Source organism: Neopsephotus bourkii, unplaced genomic scaffold (genome assembly GCF_033783945.1).
Source record: "Neopsephotus bourkii isolate Nb327-2 ecotype Australia unplaced genomic scaffold, CSIRO-AGI_Nbou_v1 NB_1680, whole genome shotgun sequence".
NCBI classification, from domain to species: domain Eukaryota; kingdom Metazoa; phylum Chordata; class Aves; order Psittaciformes; family Psittacidae; genus Neopsephotus; species Neopsephotus bourkii.
This window is the reverse complement of record NW_026902154.1, coordinates 115,427-133,830: the sequence shown is the minus strand read 5'-3', so window position 1 is coordinate 133,830 and position 18,404 is coordinate 115,427. Positions and strand designations below refer to the sequence as shown.

General features: G+C 45.4%; 1 protein-coding gene across 1 annotated transcript; it reads left to right on the top strand.

Moving 5' to 3' along the window:
- The first annotated feature begins 4,712 nt into the window (after positions 1-4,712).
- On the top strand, positions 4,713-7,978 carry CMTR2 (cap methyltransferase 2). The gene has a single exon (XM_061375898.1). The coding sequence runs from the start codon at positions 5,464-5,466 to the stop codon at positions 7,726-7,728; it is 2,265 nt and encodes a 754-aa protein (XP_061231882.1). The 5' UTR covers positions 4,713-5,463; the 3' UTR covers positions 7,729-7,978.
- Positions 7,979-18,404: the final 10,426 nt, after the last annotated feature.

Here is an 18,404-nt window from a genome sequence, read left to right as displayed (position 1 = left end):
CCTTGGTGGCCTTTCAGTTTCAATTCAGAGTATTCTTCTAGAGCTGCCTCTAATGAGCTTTAGAAACATGCTGGCATAGCCAGCCAGATCGGTAAGTGTGCAGCAAGACCCTCTAGATCTCAAGAAGGCTGAAGCAAGGTGGGATTTGTGATGGGCCTTTGCAAATCCCTGTAGAAAAACTATAAGAGAACCTCTGTAAATCTCTAAATGCCTCCTTTACCCTTGGCACTCCAGCTGCACTTTCACAAAAAGTAAAAAAGGCTGTTACCTGCCTGTCTTTAGGAGACCAATATTAATTTCTTGCATCCTGCACAATGATAACAAAAATTATGGTGAGATCTGATGCAAAATTACACATTTTGGGGGTTTATCTTTAGAAGCAGGGTGAGAAGCGCAGATTGTAGCCTTGTAGAAACTATGAATTCTACACAGAATTCTTCCAGGGCTCAGCACAGTCCTCCCAGCAGACTTCCTGCATAGCCAGTATGATGAAAAGAGCTCCTGCACACACCAGCAACTCCACAGCTCCATCACACAGCATGTTTATACTACATATGCATTCTGCTATTTTAACTACAAAAAAAAAAAAGTCAGAGGCCTGAAAGAGATTACTTTGCTCTTAATTAGATGTTTAGCTTCCAATGTTTACCTGCACAATGCTCCTCTAAAGACAGATGCTTCTGTTTGAGGCTTATAATGCCACAGCTGTGCTCATGTGTCATGATCTGCAAGGGAAAAGATCAGCCTTCTATCAACTGACAGATTAGTTCCACAAAAGCAGGACTAATCCAGGAAGAAAGTGCTGTGCTCCCATTTTGAGTGTCTCATACTGACAGAAAAGACAATAACTAGCTTTTTGACGTATCTACTTGGACTTCTGCTTTAACTTGAAGATTTAGGAAAATCAAGGAGGAAACTGAAGCTCACAAGCTGAGTTGATGGTTTAATTTCAGAAAAAATATTGTTTTTCTGAAGCCTGCTATTAGATTACCTTTATTTTAGCTAGGAATCTTGTAGTGTTGCATGCCCAGTGATGGGTTTTTCTCCCCTGTATTTTGGGAAAGCCTTATCTTCAGTAACGCAGAAGACTGTGACACTGAGAAGCTATAAGCTATAGTAAAAGCCTAGCAGAGTAGTGCTAAGGTAAGAGTATTCCTTACATACAGCTTTCCCCTACATGCTTAATTGTTGTTGCTCCCTTATTGGTAATAACCAAACACTTAAGAACCCAACAGCACATAAAAAGGTGAATTACATGTTTAAGAGGAGATTACAAAAATCCATCTCTTAAACTCAATGGTGTAAATAACCTGTTTTCCACAGGACTCAGTACAAGTTTTCCAACTGCTGTGTAGCAGGAATAAGAAAAGTAATTGAAACACCAGAGCATGACTGGAGATACCAGAGAGCCAGAAGTAAATGAAAGTTGCGGCCAGGCTTTTACTACAAAGACAAAAAGCAATCATTACATAATGAAATACACATTAGCTTCAAATCCTCTTAAGCTAAACATTTTAGCAATACAAGTACTGCACACCCAGTAGAATCAAAGAGACCACATCATGCACTGAAAACCCTCAACACCCTCAGCTATCCACAGACTGCTCAGCTGCTTTAACTAATTTGTCCCAACTCTGCCTCCCACCCTTAAATAGCCAAAGATATTGATTGACTGGGAGGTGATTTTCAAACAGGCCCATCCAAGGGTGAAGAGGCACTAAAGAGCTCCACGTAAAACTTCCCTCCACAGGTAAAATTTGCTATGAGATAGCCAGTATCTTTTTTGTAATGTTAAACAGGGTGAGTATAGCAATTTGAACTTTAAAAATATCACCCCCTAGGGGATTTTAAAAGTTTTAGTCCTGTATTCATTCACAGAACTAGGTTTTTTCTGTTTAAGGCTCTATTTTGTAGCAGTAACTGCTTCATTTGAGAAAACAAGCAAGTAGCTTAAAAGCGTGTGTGTGGGAACTTGTCCTTTTACATTCTCAGTTAAGACTTTAACTTATGAATTCTCTACCTACAACAGGCGAAAAGGTCATTTACCTATCTCTTATTATGTCCTTAAGATGGAAAAGATTTCTTTACCAATTACTGAGCTTCTAGAAAATATTCCCCTTGTTATGTCAGTTTGGGCCTCCCTTGTACTCATGGCAATGAATTTTTATGCTAAGGCTATTCTGGATTTAGGGCTGGATGAGCATCATCAAGAAGAAATATGTGAGAGTACAGAAGTCCATAGCAGAAAGCCTGGCACTGAAGTGAAAGGATTTATGCTAACTCATGCTGTATTGCTGGCTGTTTGTTTCCAAAAGGGCTGGCAAGTGCCTCATTCTCTAACCTATGCACAGGAAAATCCCTGCAATGTTTAAAATCTCAGTAGCAGCCCCCACCTTCTGTCTGCTGTAATAATTAATCTGCTTTGACCTTCCTGCCCCTGTTTGCAGATTAGATACTGTTTTGCTGTCTAGAAAGTGTGTTTCCAGGGGTGCTGCAATGCTCACTTGATGCCACTCATTACTGCTCTGTATTTCAAGGCTCTTGTCTCCTGCCAAGCCAAGCTGGGTGTAATGAGTCTCCTGGGGATTTAGAAAGGGTTATCACATGCAAGAGACTTTTGAAGTGTCTGCTTGTGGGTTGGAGAGACCAAAGCAAATTCTGGAGGCGCATCACTGATGCCTCCAGAGACGAAAGCTGGCCTAGGGAGTGTGTACGAGATGTGGCATCTGCAGTGCTGGGCGAGGATGGCGCTTTGCCCTGGCCCTGCTCCCAGGTCAGCTGCGTCTGGCTCTGCAGGACTCATGTCCCAAGTCTGCAGGCAAAAGGATGCAGGACCCTGCGCCCCAGCCCTTCCTCTCCAAAGGGTTGGAGCAGGACGGCACTCCTCCTGCTTTTTCTCTGAGCACCCTGATCATGTATGTATGTACGATCATGTGAAAAGTGCTAACTGAATAACTTCTATGAATGCTTATTGTCCCTGTGGGGCTGCACTACTGCAGCAGGCAGCTCCTCTGCTCCCTTCTCGCAGAACCAGCTCTCGTGAGCTGGGTTTCCTGGTCAAAAGCAGCCTCCTTGCTCCTGCGAATGAACCGGCTGCAGCGCCTCCTGCCCTGCTGCGGTAACGCTCTAGGCCCTCCCTGCGGAACCCGCTCCCTATGACCTGAACAGCTCCTCCTACGCGAGACCCCCCTCCGGCGCCCCGCTAAGGCGAGGGTCTGGAGGCGGGGCAGGGCGGGGAGGCCGGGCCTGCCTTGTTTTCCGCCGGGTAAGAGCTGCGGCTCAGCGGCACGGCGCGGGAGCCGCGGGCTCGCGTAGAGGGCTCGCGGCGCAGGGAGGCGCCTCGGTCGGCTGCAGCTGTGCGAGAGGCTGGGGCGGCGGCAGGCGGCTGGGCCGCGGCGGCTGGCTCGGGAGGGGGTGTTTCTCCGAGGCCCTGCGAGCGCCGCGTGTGCCGGGTCTGGCTGCGGGGCAGCTCCGAGCGAGAGCGGGTGTGCAGTCCCCGGGAATGTGTGGGGAGCTGCGGGGCGGGAAGAGCCCGGAAGCGCCCTTCAGCGGCTCGAGTCAGGCGGTGGGGACTGAAATAGCTGTAAACCAGAAACACCAGGCGGTTGCGTTCTCCTTGTCGTGCTTCGGGTGATGGCTTCTTCACGGGGTTTGCTGGTGTGAGAGCTCTGGGATCTTGTTTAAAACGACTTAAAACTGGTTTAGGGCACAGCAGTCTTAAGTGTTTCCCTCAGCTTTCCTCTTCTCCCCAGCAGAGACTGTGAGAAGGGATGAGATTAAAGCTGCAGAGTATCTGTAAAGGAAAGTGAAACCAAGTATGCTCATTGAAAGTCGTTAGAATTGTGGAAAATGGAGATGAAACTTCAGCCGTCAGAGAGCTGGTGCTTATGAGATGAGCTGTTGTGGCCCTGTGGACGCTGGGTGAGATACTAAATAGTTTCAAGTGGAAAAGTGTTTCAGTTGACTATTGTTTGTTCTGTTTACTTCCGAAGTTTCTCAACTGTTTCAATTTCAGTCCAGGATTCTATTACACTGAATAACACTGCAGATTGTTATTTGCTTCCGGGGCAGAGGGGTGGTTAAAATAATATGCTGAGGGATTTCCCAGTGTCAGCCCCACAAAGGAGCAGGTGGTTGTATTTTCTGTTGTGGGAGGCTTACACCTTTGTAGGTTGTAAAATGATGTAGAAGTAAACACAATCAGCTCTGTTAAGTCCTGACAGGCAGTTCTCTGTCATTGTGTCTGGTGAGGAGGATGATTCCTGAGTTTTGGTGGTGTCTTGAGCACCTTGTAACTACATGTGATAGAAGTTGGTGTCTGTAGAAAAGTTGCTCTATTATTGTGTGGCTTCCCTTGAGTGTTTGCTTTCTGTTAAGACCATTTGAAGCTGCTTGAAAAGTCCGTAATAAAAGTACCAGAAAACAAAGAATTCCAGTGTAACTGTTGGACTCTGTGGTCTCAAAGGTCTTCATCCTAAACAATTCCATGATCCCGTCTCTTGTGGTAATTTTGATTAAATTGTTTTGCTTAAATGAGCATCTCAGTTTTGGATAGATTGCAGGCAGATTTCTGGTTAGTGAACCTAACTTCTGCTTGTGTGCTGGAGCAGATGGCTACAGAGCTCCATAGCTTTGTGCAGAGTATGCTTCTGATACCTGTGTGTATTCGCTCAAAGCACACTACTTCCTCCTTTAATACAAAGCATGACTTAAGATTGACTGTGGGTGCAATGAAGTCTCTTCTTGCTTTGGATTTATTGCTGGTTTTCCATTAGGGAAAGTAAGGCATAAGGATTTGCTGTACTGCTGAGCACAGAAACAGGGTTTTGCTTGCAGGCTGGGGTTCAACCTCTCACCAGGGTCTCCTAAGCAAAGGGCCTGGGTGCTGGTGAGGGGCTTACTCTGCATCACGCTGGGTTTTGTGGAAGAGGTATGAGGGATAGTTGTTGGTAAAGAGGAGGAGAAGCTGGGCTCCCTTTCCAAGCTCCCTTGCCTTGTGGCTCTCTGGTCTCCTTACTTTGAACTCCTGGATAAATACTGCCATAATCAGATGAAAAGATTTTTTGGGCACTTGTTTAATTTATATGGCTTGTGGTATGGTCTCTTTTGTGACTGAGCTACTTGTATTTAAGTGTTCAGACCTACAGAGCGAGCAGAGCATTCAGAGGTCAGTGAAGAGCCAAAGCAGCAGCTAACTCTTCTTCTTGCTATGTAAATAGCATGAAGGGTGATTGAACCCGTGAATCTCCTGATCTCCAGATAGCCTCATTCAGGAGAACCCTCATTTATTTTCTTCACCGGTACACGATTCTGTGAAGAGTTTCTCATATTCTGCAATATAGAGGTTAAGCAGGAGAGATCTTTATTGTTTAAGAACAACTTTGCCTATTTACATACATGTGTGACTGGCATGACATTGTTTATTCTTCTGTGCTGTTCTCCAGGTCTTGAATCAATCCAAGAATGAACAAATGTAAGAAGTCTTTCGTTAACCCGACTACAAACCTTGACAAGTTCAGTCCTGAAATTCTGTCTGAAATTGAGAAGCTCTTCGCAAAGAAGTTTACTTACACTAAGCCAGTGAATAATGAGTGGCAGCTTCCAGATCCCAGCAATGCTTTTACAAGCGATCACAAGGAATTCGACTCACTCCTGGCTCTGAAGGACTCCATGAATGACGTGAAGAATCAACTCAGTGATAAGAACCTGGATGAATGGCATCAGCACACCTCGTTTACCAATAAAGCAGGGAAAATAATTCCTCATGTGAAGAAATGGGTGAATGCTGAGCTGTGTACCCAGGCGTGGTGCAAGTTCCATGAGATCCTGTGCAGTTTTCCTCTTCTCCCTGAAGAAGCTCTTCAGAACAGAGAATTGAATACTGTCCACCTCTGTGAAGCACCTGGAGCTTTTATAGCCAGCCTCAACCACTACTTGAAATCCCACCACATCCAATGCGACTGGAATTGGGTAGCGAACACTCTAAATCCATATCATGAAGCCAATGACACCCTTATGATGATAATGGATGACCGTCTCATAGCAAATACCTTGCCTTGGTGGTACTTTGGCCCGGATAACACCGGTGACGTGATGACACTGAAACACCTAACAGGACTTCAGAACTTTGTAAGTAATATGTCCACAGTTCACTTGGTAACTGCTGATGGCAGCTTTGATTGCCAGGGGAATCCGGGAGAACAGGAGGCTCTTGTCTCACCCCTTCATTACTGTGAAACAGTCAGTGCTTTAATGATCCTGGGCACTGGAGGGTCCTTTGTTTTGAAGATGTTCACGCTGTTTGAACACTGTTCTACCAATCTGCTCTTTCTGCTAAACTGCTCTTTTGAGGAGGTCCATGTCTTTAAGCCAGCCACTAGCAAAGCTGGCAACTCAGAGGCCTATGTGATTTGTCTTCGTTACATGGGCAGAGAGAGCATCCATCCACTGCTTTCTAAGATGATACAGAACTTTGGAACAGAAATGGTCAACAAAGCACTTTTTCCCCAGCACATGCTACCAGAATCTTTTCTTAAACTACATGAAGAGTGTTGCATGTTCTTCCACAAGTGCCAGGTAGAAACTATCTCTCAGAACATCCGTCTCTTTGAGTGCATGGGAGAAGCGGAGCAGACAAAGCTGAACAAGTTAAGAGATTGTGCAGTGGAGTTCTTCATGCAGAGACTTTGTCTGAAACCCATTGCCAGAAAGAACTGGCTTGTCAGGAAATCTCGGACTGGTTGCAGCATGAATACAAAATGGTTTGGGCAAAGAAACAAATATTTTAGTACATACAATGAAAGGAGGATGTTGGAAACCCTCACGTGGAATGATAAAGTGGCAAAGGGCTATTTTAATCACTGGGCTGAAGAGCATAGTTTAAATAATGCTGGGAAAATATGTGTCTTGGAAGGATTGTCTTCTGACCTTGAGTGTAGCTTGTGGTATGTTTTGGAAGGAAAAAGATTACCAGTGGTAAAATGTTCCCCATTCTGTGATGGTCAAGTCTTGGAAAATCTGAATGAAGCGCTGAATGCATTGATGGGGGGGAGTCCGAAGAGCAGACAGATACTGCAGACGTGTCAGTCGTGTGAAGTGCTTCCTGGGGAACTGATACTGGCAGAAGTGTCTGATCTCTCCAGCTGTCACCAGTTCACGTGCCTTGTGGTAGACTTCCCATCCCTCTGTGATATTGAAAGCCAGCCCAGTATGGAAACAAAGTTCCTGGACTCATCCACACTGCTGACATTCAGCCTCTCTTTGCTTTATGATGGAGAGCCAAAGTACCAGCAGCAGCTTTTGGAGTGTATTCTGCGTTCGTTGGATCAGCTGACAGTGGGAGATGCGTTGATTTTGCCTATTCTCTCTTGTCTTACACGCTTCACAGCTGGCCTGGTGTTTATATTGCACTGCTGCTTCAGACGCATCACATTCACTTGTCCAGCCTGCCCTGAGCCCCTGAGGAGCAGCGCTGCTTTGCTGTGCATTGGTTACCGAGGCCTCCCAAATCCAGTTGTCCTATACCTGCAGCATCTGAAGGAACTCATGAGCTCTTTGCTTGACACAGACTCTCCCCAGCAAGTTTTGCAGTTTGTGCCCATGGAGGTTCTCCTCCAGGGCAAGCTGTTGGAGTTCTTATGGGATTTAAACACAGCCATTGCCAAGAGACAGCTCCACTTGATTGTGGAAGCTAAGCAGCAGCAAATGACTAGTGATGTTTCACTTTAAAATAGCTGTAGAATTGAGCAAGTTGTTGCTGCTAGACCTTCTTTCACAGGCAGGTAGAAGGTGTTAAAAACATTGTGAATGTGAAGGTGATTTTACTGCAAAAAACCCTGGTGTGATGTTGTTAATGCTGGGGGGAATGTTTTGAGCTATCAGTCCCACTTGCACCACATTGGCCTGTTGTACAGAAACATGAGGCTTAATCTCAGATGTAGGGAAGATGGGAGGGACAATGCGTGGAGAAACTTCTTTCTTTTCTGTCCCAGCTCTCCCTAAGCAAGTTTATTTGTGTGCCACCTAATTCAGAATTGACTGTACCAGCAGGACAAGGAGTAATGGGTTCAAAATAAAACAGAAGTTCAGGTAAGATAAAAGGAAGCACTTCTTTCCTGTGAGGGTGGTGATGCACTGAAACAGGTTGCCCAGAGAAGCAGTAAATCCTCCATCCCTGGCGGTGTTCAAGGCCAGGTTGGACAGAGCCTTGGGTGACATGGTCTAGTGTGAGGTGTATGTGTCTATGGCAGTGGGGTTGGAGCTGGATGATCTTAAGGTCCTTTCCAACCCTAACCATTCTATAATTTTATAATTCTATGATTCTGTGATTCTATGATGGTATGTATGGTGGTGCATCATACCTGTTACATCAGGCCAGATGATGGGGGACTCTGTTTTGTGACATTAGCCCTCTTCTGTTGATCCACTGAACCATGGGGGTTTTGACATGTGTACTTTTCCAGGGTTTGTAGGATCTGAAACATGAGGTTCGGGCCAGAACGCTCAGTGGTGTCGTTTTATGTGTCTTTTTAGAATAATTAAAGTTATTCTAATAATTTCAGACTCCTTAGAATAATTTGAGATGCCTGAGCAAAGAAGACTTCCATCTGTCTATTAACAAGGAGCTGCAAATGTTTTTTCAGGCTGAAAATGTGATCATGCGTGTTTCTGCATATCAAGAAATGGTTTGGGTACAGCTGAGGGAATTTGTGGTAACTGTCTTTGGGAAAGTATGGTTAAGACTTCACAGAATCGTAGAATTATAGAATAGTTAGGTTTGAAAAGGACCTTAAGATCATCTAGTTCCAACCCCCTGCCATGGGCAGTGATGCCTCAGAGCACACTGTGTTGCCCAAGGCTCTGTCCAGCCTGGCCTTGAACAATGCCAGGGATGGAGCATTTACCACCCTTTAGGCAACCTGTTTCAGTGCCTCACCACCCTCACAGTAGAGAACTTCTTCCTTTTATCTAACCTAAAGTTCCCCTGTTTCAGTTTAAACCCATTACCTCTTGTCCTATCACTGCAGTGCCTGATCAAGAGTCCCTCCCCAGCATCCCTTCAGATACTCGAAGGCTGCTATGAGGTCTCCAGGCAGCCTTCTCTTCTCCAGGCTGAACAGCCCCAACTTTCTCAGCCTGTCTTCATATGGGAGGTGCTCCAGTCCCCTGATCATCCTTGTGACCCTCCTCTGGACTTGTTCCAAGAGTTCCATGTCCTTTTTATGTTGAGGACACCAGAACTGCACACAATACTCCCAAGTGATGTCTCATGAGAGCAGAATAAAGGGGCAGGATCACCTCCTTCGACCTGCTGGTCACACTCCTTTTGATGCAGCCCAGGACATGGTTGGCTTTCTGGGCTGCAAGCACACACTGCCAGCTCATGTTCATTTTCTCATTGACCAGCACCCCCAAGTCCTGCTCCGCAGGGCTGCTCTGAATCTCTGCTCTGACCAGCATGTAGCTGTTTCTGGGACCTGTAGCTGTGCCTGTGATTACCCTGACCCATGTGTAGGAACTTGCACTTGGCTTTGTTGAACTTTGTGGGGCTGGCATTGGCCCAGCTCTCAAGGTCCCTCTGGATTCCGTCCCTTCCCTCCAGTCTGTCAACCAAACCACACAGCTTTGTGTGTTTGTCAGCAAACTTGCAAAGGGCATGCTTGATCCCACTGTCCATGTTGGTGGCAGTAAGTTCCCCTTAAAGATAAAAATTGCGAAATTGGTAACTGACTGTGATGCGTGGATTGACTCCACAACTCGTTAAAGTTGTAAAGTAGTTATGCTTTTTATTCAGCGCTGAGACGCACAGGGATAATTCCTCAAATCATGCGTGCCCCAGTGTTGTTTCCCTCTACATTTATCAGGTTGCACCATACACCTATACATATTCATGTCCTATCCCCGCTTCATATTACAATGAGCTAGAAGGTCCTTTGCGCCTGCGCAGTGCCCCCCCGGTCATGGGCAGGGGTCTCAAGATGGGAGAGTCTTGCTGCTGTGGGTAGGGGTCTTCAAGATGAAGTAAATGAGTCTTCCTCTTCTTGAACTTTTCACCTTTTAGTCTTCAAGTATGGCCTTAGGGTTTGGTCCCAGCCATAAGCCATCTGCTTGTCCCCCTTAACAGTAGATTCAGGGGTCTGCTTTTCCTTATCAATAGGTGCTTATCGGTAGAATCAGGTGTCTGCTTTTCCTTGTCAATGGAACCAAGTGTCTACTTTTCCTTATCAATAGTTAGTGCCTTTGTTCTGCTTAGTAGGCGTGACAGGTACATACAATACATTTGCTTAAGCAAGCAAATGCCTCTAACCCCCCATACAACTCCCCTGTACATTGGTCAACCCTCTGCATCAACTGTAGCTTTAAGGGGATCCAATTTTATTTTCCACATTGCTCTTTTGAGAGCTAAGTTTTGAGGCCTAAGTCGTGTATCTTAACAGTTTTGAGTTTGTAGCATACACGGAAAAACCTACTCAGAGGGAGAAATTATGTTTAAAGGAGATATGGCTTTGCTGTCGTTATGTGCACGATCCCGTAGAGAACCGTCCAAAGAAGGAAAATGTAGTCTCCTGAGTTACCAGCCACCTTCTGGAAGCACTTGTCGTTATAGAATGTGGGAGCTTGAAGGATAGTTGGTCACTGGTAAGGGATTAAAGGCACTGCTGAAAACACGCTTTGTGTGGAGGTGCTGCCCATTGAATTGCATTTCTTCCCGCTTTGGTTGGGGCAGAGTTTAACTGTTTATTGAAGAACTCGAGAGGTGAATGAGTTGGTGGCTCAGGTCTGACTCATTCATAACATTGTCTGAAAATCTTGCTTTTTACACTTGCCTGTAAATAGAAGCCGCCCTACACAAAAGCTTCTGGGGTTGCTCATGGTCCATTTTAATTAATTGAAATGACCTTGTCTTTTTTTGCTGTGCGCTGAGTTGTTTCTTCTCTCTCCGACTGGGCAGGCAGGGAACAGAGGCTGCAGGCTGGGAGATAGATGCAGTGAGAGCTTTTCCTGTGAATCAGTTTTTGAACCTGTAAAGGGAAGAGTGCAAGCAGTGCCCCAGGTGCATTTCACTGAAGAATAAAAAAGAAAGGCTGAAAAACAAACTAAGGGGGAAGAAATTGCAGAAGAACGGCTGATGAGCCAGTGTCAAAGATTGCCTGTAAAAGCCTGCTTTATCTGAAACAGCACGGTAAGGGGATTGCCCACCACAGGTGCCCCTATGTCTCTGCCATCGTTCAGAGGCAATTAACACTTCCGAAAGTCCCACTGAGCTTTAACATTCGAAAAGCCATTTCTTAAAGCTGGGGAGATGAGGTGTTCTGAGTGCATTGGCTGTGCCTACACTGTGGTGTTCTGCCACGGGGCCATGAGTGGGCAGAAGCATGTCCTCTAGCAGGTACTTACTTGTTTTTTGTCCTCACTAAGGTTAATATTTTTAAAAAGTTATTTTATAGGTGAAGTAAAACCATGAGGTGACTGATGGACTGTGGGAGAAAATGCGTTTATTTGTTTCAGACTTTCCTTGACCTGTTCTGTACATCTGACCAACTCTGCAGACTTCTTGAGATTCCTTCTGTCCCGTTGTTCCCATTGGTATCAGCCCCCTGTCTTCATAATCTTTTTAGGAGAAAAGCTTTTAGATGGTCACAGAACTTTGGGGTGAATTAGGACTGTGTGCTTCAAGATCCTGTGGACTGAGTTAGTGGGCAACTGTAATCCATCTGTTTGGAGGTAACCCCCAAAAAATGTGTGCGAGCCCTTCTGTGCAAAGGCAGGTCTCTAAACTGAAGGAAATCCATGTCCTGTGGGTCCTGATGCCTGATATACGCTGGAGCTTGTTGTTGGCAGACACGACGAGATGATGAGAGAAATGCTTTGATAGCAGCTGCTCCTTCTGTTAATAATAAAGGATGTGGTTTGGAAAGTCTTATTATTATTGTTGACTTAATGTCAGGAGTTTCAAAGTTGGGAATGACACTTGTCCATTTAATGGTGAGAATCCTACATTGTCCTGTCTATCTTTTGTCCACAGGTTTTGGAGGGAAGTGACACTTAATTTCTGTTGTGACTTTTGGGATATGTAAGAAAGCGCGGGAAGAATGTATTAAACTTCGTGGAGAGCGTCTGACGATTCCTGCCTTCATTGAGGCTGTCAGGTTTTGACCAGTTTGAATTGGGTGGAACCCAGTGAAGCCTCGCAGTATCCTGCCTGTTTTTAGTTGATTTTTTGACCTGTTTGAAGATGAACTGGGTATTGGTTTTCATAAGTGGGAGCTTTCAGGTTTCGCACTGTGGGAAATAAAGGGGGTGGAGGGAATAAGTTGTTTATGATGTGCCTGAGAATCATGCGAACTTGAGGTCAGTTTCATTTTGCAGCCCTGCTGTTGCAGGTTTCCAGTCAAGGACAGATATATAGGCCTGGTGATTAGCTGTGAGCTACATGATTTTTCTGAAACTTTTTGGAACCAGTGTAACATTTTGAGATCAGTTGCCTGAGGCTTGGATGAATTGGGTACTCCTCTGAGGGGAAATGCTGTGGGGATTTTGTTCTGAGTTCCATTAAAGCTAAGAGATGTGCTGCTTATTTTCACTGATTTTGTGCAGTATTTAGATTCATTTGCCTGTGTGCAGATTGTTTGTGCTCTTGCCACTGGCTTTCCAGTTGAATTTCTATAAAACAGAGAGATTCGTCCTATGAAATCCGGTCGTCTGTTAAGATAGCACTAATTGGTGTCTCTTCATCTTGATTTAAACTGGATCTATCAAATTACCAGTTGTAAATGTAGAATATGTAGCAGAATTGTATTCTGTTGGGAAACCAACTTGGGACTTAATGGGAAGGGATTAATATTGCCCACGGAGAAGGCAGCAGAAAAGAAAACCCTGCCTTGATTTCTGACCACTGAACTGGGTGCTTTAGGATGCAGAAGAGCACTGAATCCTTGATTCACTGGAAGTAAGGGTTGATCAGTAAGCTGAAGCCTCAGAGCCTCCTGTTGCCATCCCTCAGAGCTGCCTTTTGACATCCCTTTAATTTACAGTAGATTTACTTCTTAATGGTGAAGCTGAGGAAACCCTGTGCAATTGGTCTTAACCATTTTGGGTGGTATGAAACGGTGTTTATCAGTGCTTTTCCCCATTCCTCATTTGTAAACAAGTGCCTCTGAATTTCACTTCATGGCCTTTGAATCTCAGTCTCTTTTTTAGCACTTTGAGCGGGGACTGAGATGGAAACTTCTTGCTAAAACGTGGTAATGGTTTCTCTATCTCCTTCTTGCAACTGTTTTCATGAATTCCATGCTGATCTCCTCAGTTCCAGCTCTTTGTGCACTTCAGTCACTTGGCAGACAGAGCAGGTGGAGCTGTTGATGCCAGAAGAATGCTCAGCCTTGTGCTGTTCCTCTTTAGGCCATGCTTTGGATTGCCATTGAGCCCTCTCTTGTGGCTCCAAAGCTGATTTCAAGTCTTGAGAATGAAATTTGCTCGAAAAATTAGCCACTGTTTGTAGACACTTTGAACAAGGAGAGTGTGTAGGAGATGTTTAAATGCAGGAAGCTTTTCCACCAGGCAGGAGAGGCTCATGTAACGTGAGTTGATGGGATTTGCCAGCCTTTCCTTGCTAAAAATTCCTTAAAAAAAGGCTTTGAGGCATAAGCTCCTGAACAGAGATTTCACCAGTTGTGTGCTGCTTTTCCTGTATAGATGGGTATGTTCATGTTTCCTTGCATGTGTTGTGGTTGAAGTCTAGCCAGCAACACAGAACCACACAGCTGCTTGCTCACTCCCCTCCCCACTTTCTCCCTCCTGCTCCCAGAGGGATGGGGAGGAGAACTGGAAGAATGTAACTCCCACGGACTGAGATAAGAACAGTTCAGTAATGAAGTTATGACACAAACCACCACTGATGCAACCGATAATAATGATAAGAGAAATAACAAGGGAAGAGAATACAACCGCTCACCACATCCTGACTGATATCCAGCACAGCCCGAGCAGTGAACTAGCTCTTCTGGGTAACTGTGCCCAGTTTATATACTGGGCATGACCTGCTGTGATACCTCTTCTGTTAGTTTGGGTCAGGTGTCCTGTCTCTGCTTCCCTCCTGCTTCCCCTCCTCCCTGGCAGAGCATGAGACCCAGAAAGTCCTTGGTCAGAGTAAACATTGCTGAGCAACAACTAGTTGGAACTGGCTGTTCCCAGGCCAAAAGTCAAAACCACAGCACTGCACCAGCTACTAAGAAGGAGAAAAATGACTGCTACTGCTGAACCCAGGACAGCATGGAATCCCCTCGCTGTACAGCACTGAAGCTTTTGCTCTGTAATTAATCCTTGTGTGCTTTTGTTTTGAAAGATGGAAATGTTTTTCTAAGGAGATGAAGGATGCTGGATTATGTGTCTATTGCATATTTTCATTTATTCTGCAAGTGAATAATGGAAGATCCTTTTTTAAAAAGAAAGGAAAATAAATATTATTTGAAGGAAATAAAGTCTTACCTTTAAAGTTTTAAATGTTTCCATTTACACATTTCTTTACCAAACATGGAACAAGCCAATGAAGCACAGCAGAGAGAAATCTGGGGAGGTTTAATTTTTGTTGTTGTTGTATTTTTGTGCCAGGGTTTCCTCATCTTCCCGTTTTGCTCCATCCTCATGGAGTGAAGGATAGAGTGGCACAGGAACAGCCCGCTCAGTGGGGGTGTTGTTTGGTTCTCACTTGCTTTAACTGTCTTTCCCTTTGCAGTTCACCAGCTCACAGAGAGACTACAGTTGCAAACATGGTCACAGCATGTGAACGACATGTGTGTCGGAAGCCTGCACAGAGTGCCCTTGGCCTTGTCACCGAGCCTTCCAGTCTGTGTTCCCCTTGCGTGGTTGCTGTGGCCTCCTTGACCAGCAAAGATTTTTGTCCTAAGGATCTTCAGTTTCTCCTGGCTGTGACAGGCACTCTGGTAGGACATGGCTGTTATACACCGTCCTTTTGTCACCGAGTCTGTTCTTAATCCTTGTCCAAATGTTTTCTTATACTAAGTGCTTGCCTTCACTGAATGGTGTGATTAAGAAAAAGCTGAGAATAAGCTTTAAGACAAGAATAAGTGAGCCTTATTCCTCAGGGTTGGCTCTGCTGTACTGACAAAGGTTCCAGCTGGTTGTCTTTGGCTTGGCTCTCCCATTTGTGTTGAGACTGCTAAATGATTTTGGTTGCAATTATTAATGCTAATGGTTGGTGTTTTTTTCATTGCCTTTGTTTTTGGAAGTGAACGCCAAATTACAGAGCAGGGGAAGATCATTCTGTGTCTGAGAGGTAAGCAACAACACAAGAAACGTTCCACTGACCCTTCTAGCAGTGGGTGTTCGGTGGGGACATGTTTAAACTAGAAGTGGTGTGGAATGTGGGCTGAAATGTGGGACGGTGTTGTCTCACTTGCTTTTAGTGGAACTGTAGACTAAGCTTTGGTTGTTAATGACCAAACATACTTTAGGGGACATGAAGGCTTTGGAAGTGAATGGTCTTTGGAATGGGGGGCTGGGATGGAAGAGCCCGTTAGAAGAATTGTCGGGTTGATTTTGATGGAAATGTTGTTTAATGGGGTTTTACTGAATTACAGGGAAATGTAAATGCTTGGGATTGTATTCAGACTCATAAAAAGGTCTATGACATATTTGCATTTCCAGTATAACAGTATCAAAAGAGTTTCTTTTATCTGAAAACATGATATGGCAGATAAAAAAGTAAAGAGGAAATGTGGATGTCTTCATTTGCTGCTGCAGGCCTTAAAAAACTGCGTATGTAGCTTCTTGAGGCCTTCAAGTCAATTTATACGTGGCATGATGTTGATTGTGTATCGTACCTGAATTTGGATAGAGCTTAATATGCTGGCATGGCTGCCAGTTTCTGAGTTGAAGTAGCTGCTGTTGAAAGCTAAGCCAAGTCCCTGAGCGCAAAGCAAACCAGCTCGCTCCGCCTGAACAGATATTTGGCAAATTCCTTTCTTCTGGGTTGTGTCAGGTGCTCAGTGTCCCCCAGCGAGACTGGGGAGGTGAAGTTTAACCCATAATGCAAGTCCCACTTGAACTAGGTCATCACAGCTAGCGGCCCCTTTTATTACAGTGATCATATGAAACTGTTCATTGAAACACTGTTTTTCTGCCACTCGAACATGTTTATGAAAGTGCCTCTTTGTAGAGCTTTACTAAGTGAGGATGACTGTTGCTCGGTAAAGAACTGATTTGCCTCAACCAAGGGAGAGCAGGGAGAAGGACTGTTACTTGTTGGTGAGTTGATTAGTCTAGACTGGGGGACAGCAGGAAGAGACTCGATATTCAAACCTTAGTTGCTGCTGCAGCAAGAAATCATGGTCTGTGTAGTGAAGAGGTGACTGGACAAGTGCTGCCCCATACCCATGAAAGCTCATGCGGAGGTACCCCAAGGTCCTAAGCTGTCAGATACCTGTGCATCAAAACGATTACCCAGTAGCCAGTTGGTAACGGAACCTCAGTTAAGACTAAGGAGCAAAGGGAATGTGATAAAGTGCCTTAATGTAGGTCTCTAGAGAATTAAGGTGATTAAATCCTTGCTTTAGAATCAGCTGAGTGCCCCAGGTTGATGACAGAGCACAACTCGACACCCTTGAGTGGAAATGTAATGAAATCTGTCTTGGGGTCACAATTCAACTGAACCCCAAGGTGGCTGCTGAGTATCTACATGTTCCCTCAGATAATGATGCTCTCTGGGAGATGAGTGTTCAGTGGAGGAGTGCAGATATGGGGTAGGACTGCTGATGACATCTGAACCACAGGAGCCTTCTGAGCAGCCGGGGCTCCTGGCCTTGGTTACTGCCCCATCACTGGTGGTACCCAGCTATGTAGCCTGAGGAAACCAGGCTGCAAGCTGCATAGACAGCGTGAAGAGCCCTGTGTAGCATCCATCAGTGGCACGGGAAGTTTTTGAGACTGGTGCAGCTGGGACTGGCAGGGCTGTAGGATTCTGGCTGGTGGAAATGGTGATATTCAGCAGCAGAGGCTTGCTGTCGCGCCTGGAAAGAGCCCTGGCTTTGGGTGTTAGCACAGACTGAATGGGACTGGAGGCAGCTAACATATCAGGAGCCAGAGGGGAGCTGGTTCAAAAACTTAACCTTTGCTGTGTGGAAGCACTGGGGAGGCTGGTCCTCAACTAGGCTGAGCTTGCACTTTGCACTGAAACACCAAGGTAGGCTGGGTGTTAGCAACTGTCAGTGCTGTGGCCTTAACTATAAAGCAGAGGAATGGATTTGGGGCCATTAATGAAATTTAGATTTATAGAGACGTCCAGTTATACGTAAGAGGCACATTTAATAGCACTGGCACTGAATAAACCCCAAATAGACTCTGTTTCCATTCCACAACAGGGGGCTAGAGGCCTGTAAGTTTATATTCGTATAAGTAGTTTGGCTGGTGATTTTGTGACTAGTTTTGTGGAAGTTCTGTAGTAAAATACAGTCTTGAGAGCATGAATGGAAGTTGTGATTTGGTAAATAGCAACTAATGAAAGGTGGTGGGACTTAGAATTTTACTAACTGGTGCATTGGCCTAGAGGTCCGCTGCTGGGGTGAAGCAGTCCCTTGGGAAACTGCAACTCTGAAGCTTACTTATCGTCATTTTCTTCAGACACCATCTGCTCTTAGAGCAACTTGTACACTTATTTTCCCTCCCTGGAGGCAGATGAGGTTTTAAGCACTCTGCTTCTGTGGCTTTTCACCACAGAGATTAAACTGAAGCTGGGATTAAGATATGGGGACTGAGACAACCTTTGTGGCAGGTGCTTCCTGCAGACACTGGGAGGGCAAGGTTTGGGCACAATGCACAGCAAGGTCTCAGAGAGGTGTTGGGATACGGGAGGAACTGGGAAAAACATGGACAAAACCTCCTCTGTAGTTTACAGAATGCTTTTGTCTTGTTTCCAAAGGGAGTACAGATTGAGGCTGTTCTCTCTGTATTCTCTTCCCTCCCCTTCCCACCCCAAGCCCTTCTGGGGTGTGTCTGGAAGATACCAAGTTCTTGCCAATACTGGGATAAAGGAAGGCAAGGATTGGTGAGTAACTCTCTGAGCTGAAGTTACCACTGGGTTACCAGCAGCAGGCAATCCCCAGAGCCAGAGGCCAGTAACTCTCTGCTGGAAGAGGATGCCTGTGGTGGTGGTGGGGGTGCACAGCGGAGAAGCTGCTTTGTCCCCAGACCTGTTGTGGTGCTTTGCTTTACCAGTCACATGCTGGTCGATGCCTTGCTGAGCACTGGAAGGGCAGCTGAGGTCAGAAGCCAAACTTCATCACCACTTCTTGCTCTCGTGAAGAAGAGCCTGAGAGATGGTCAGATCATGAAAACAAACAGCCAAAGAGCATCTGCCTTCCCCTCAGCCCCACTGTGTTCATCACAGA

Excerpts from the sequence above, each read along its gene's own strand:
- CMTR2 (XM_061375898.1), top strand. The coding sequence starts at position 5,464 with ATGAACAAATGTAAGAAGTCTTTCGTTAACCCGACTACAAACCTTGAC.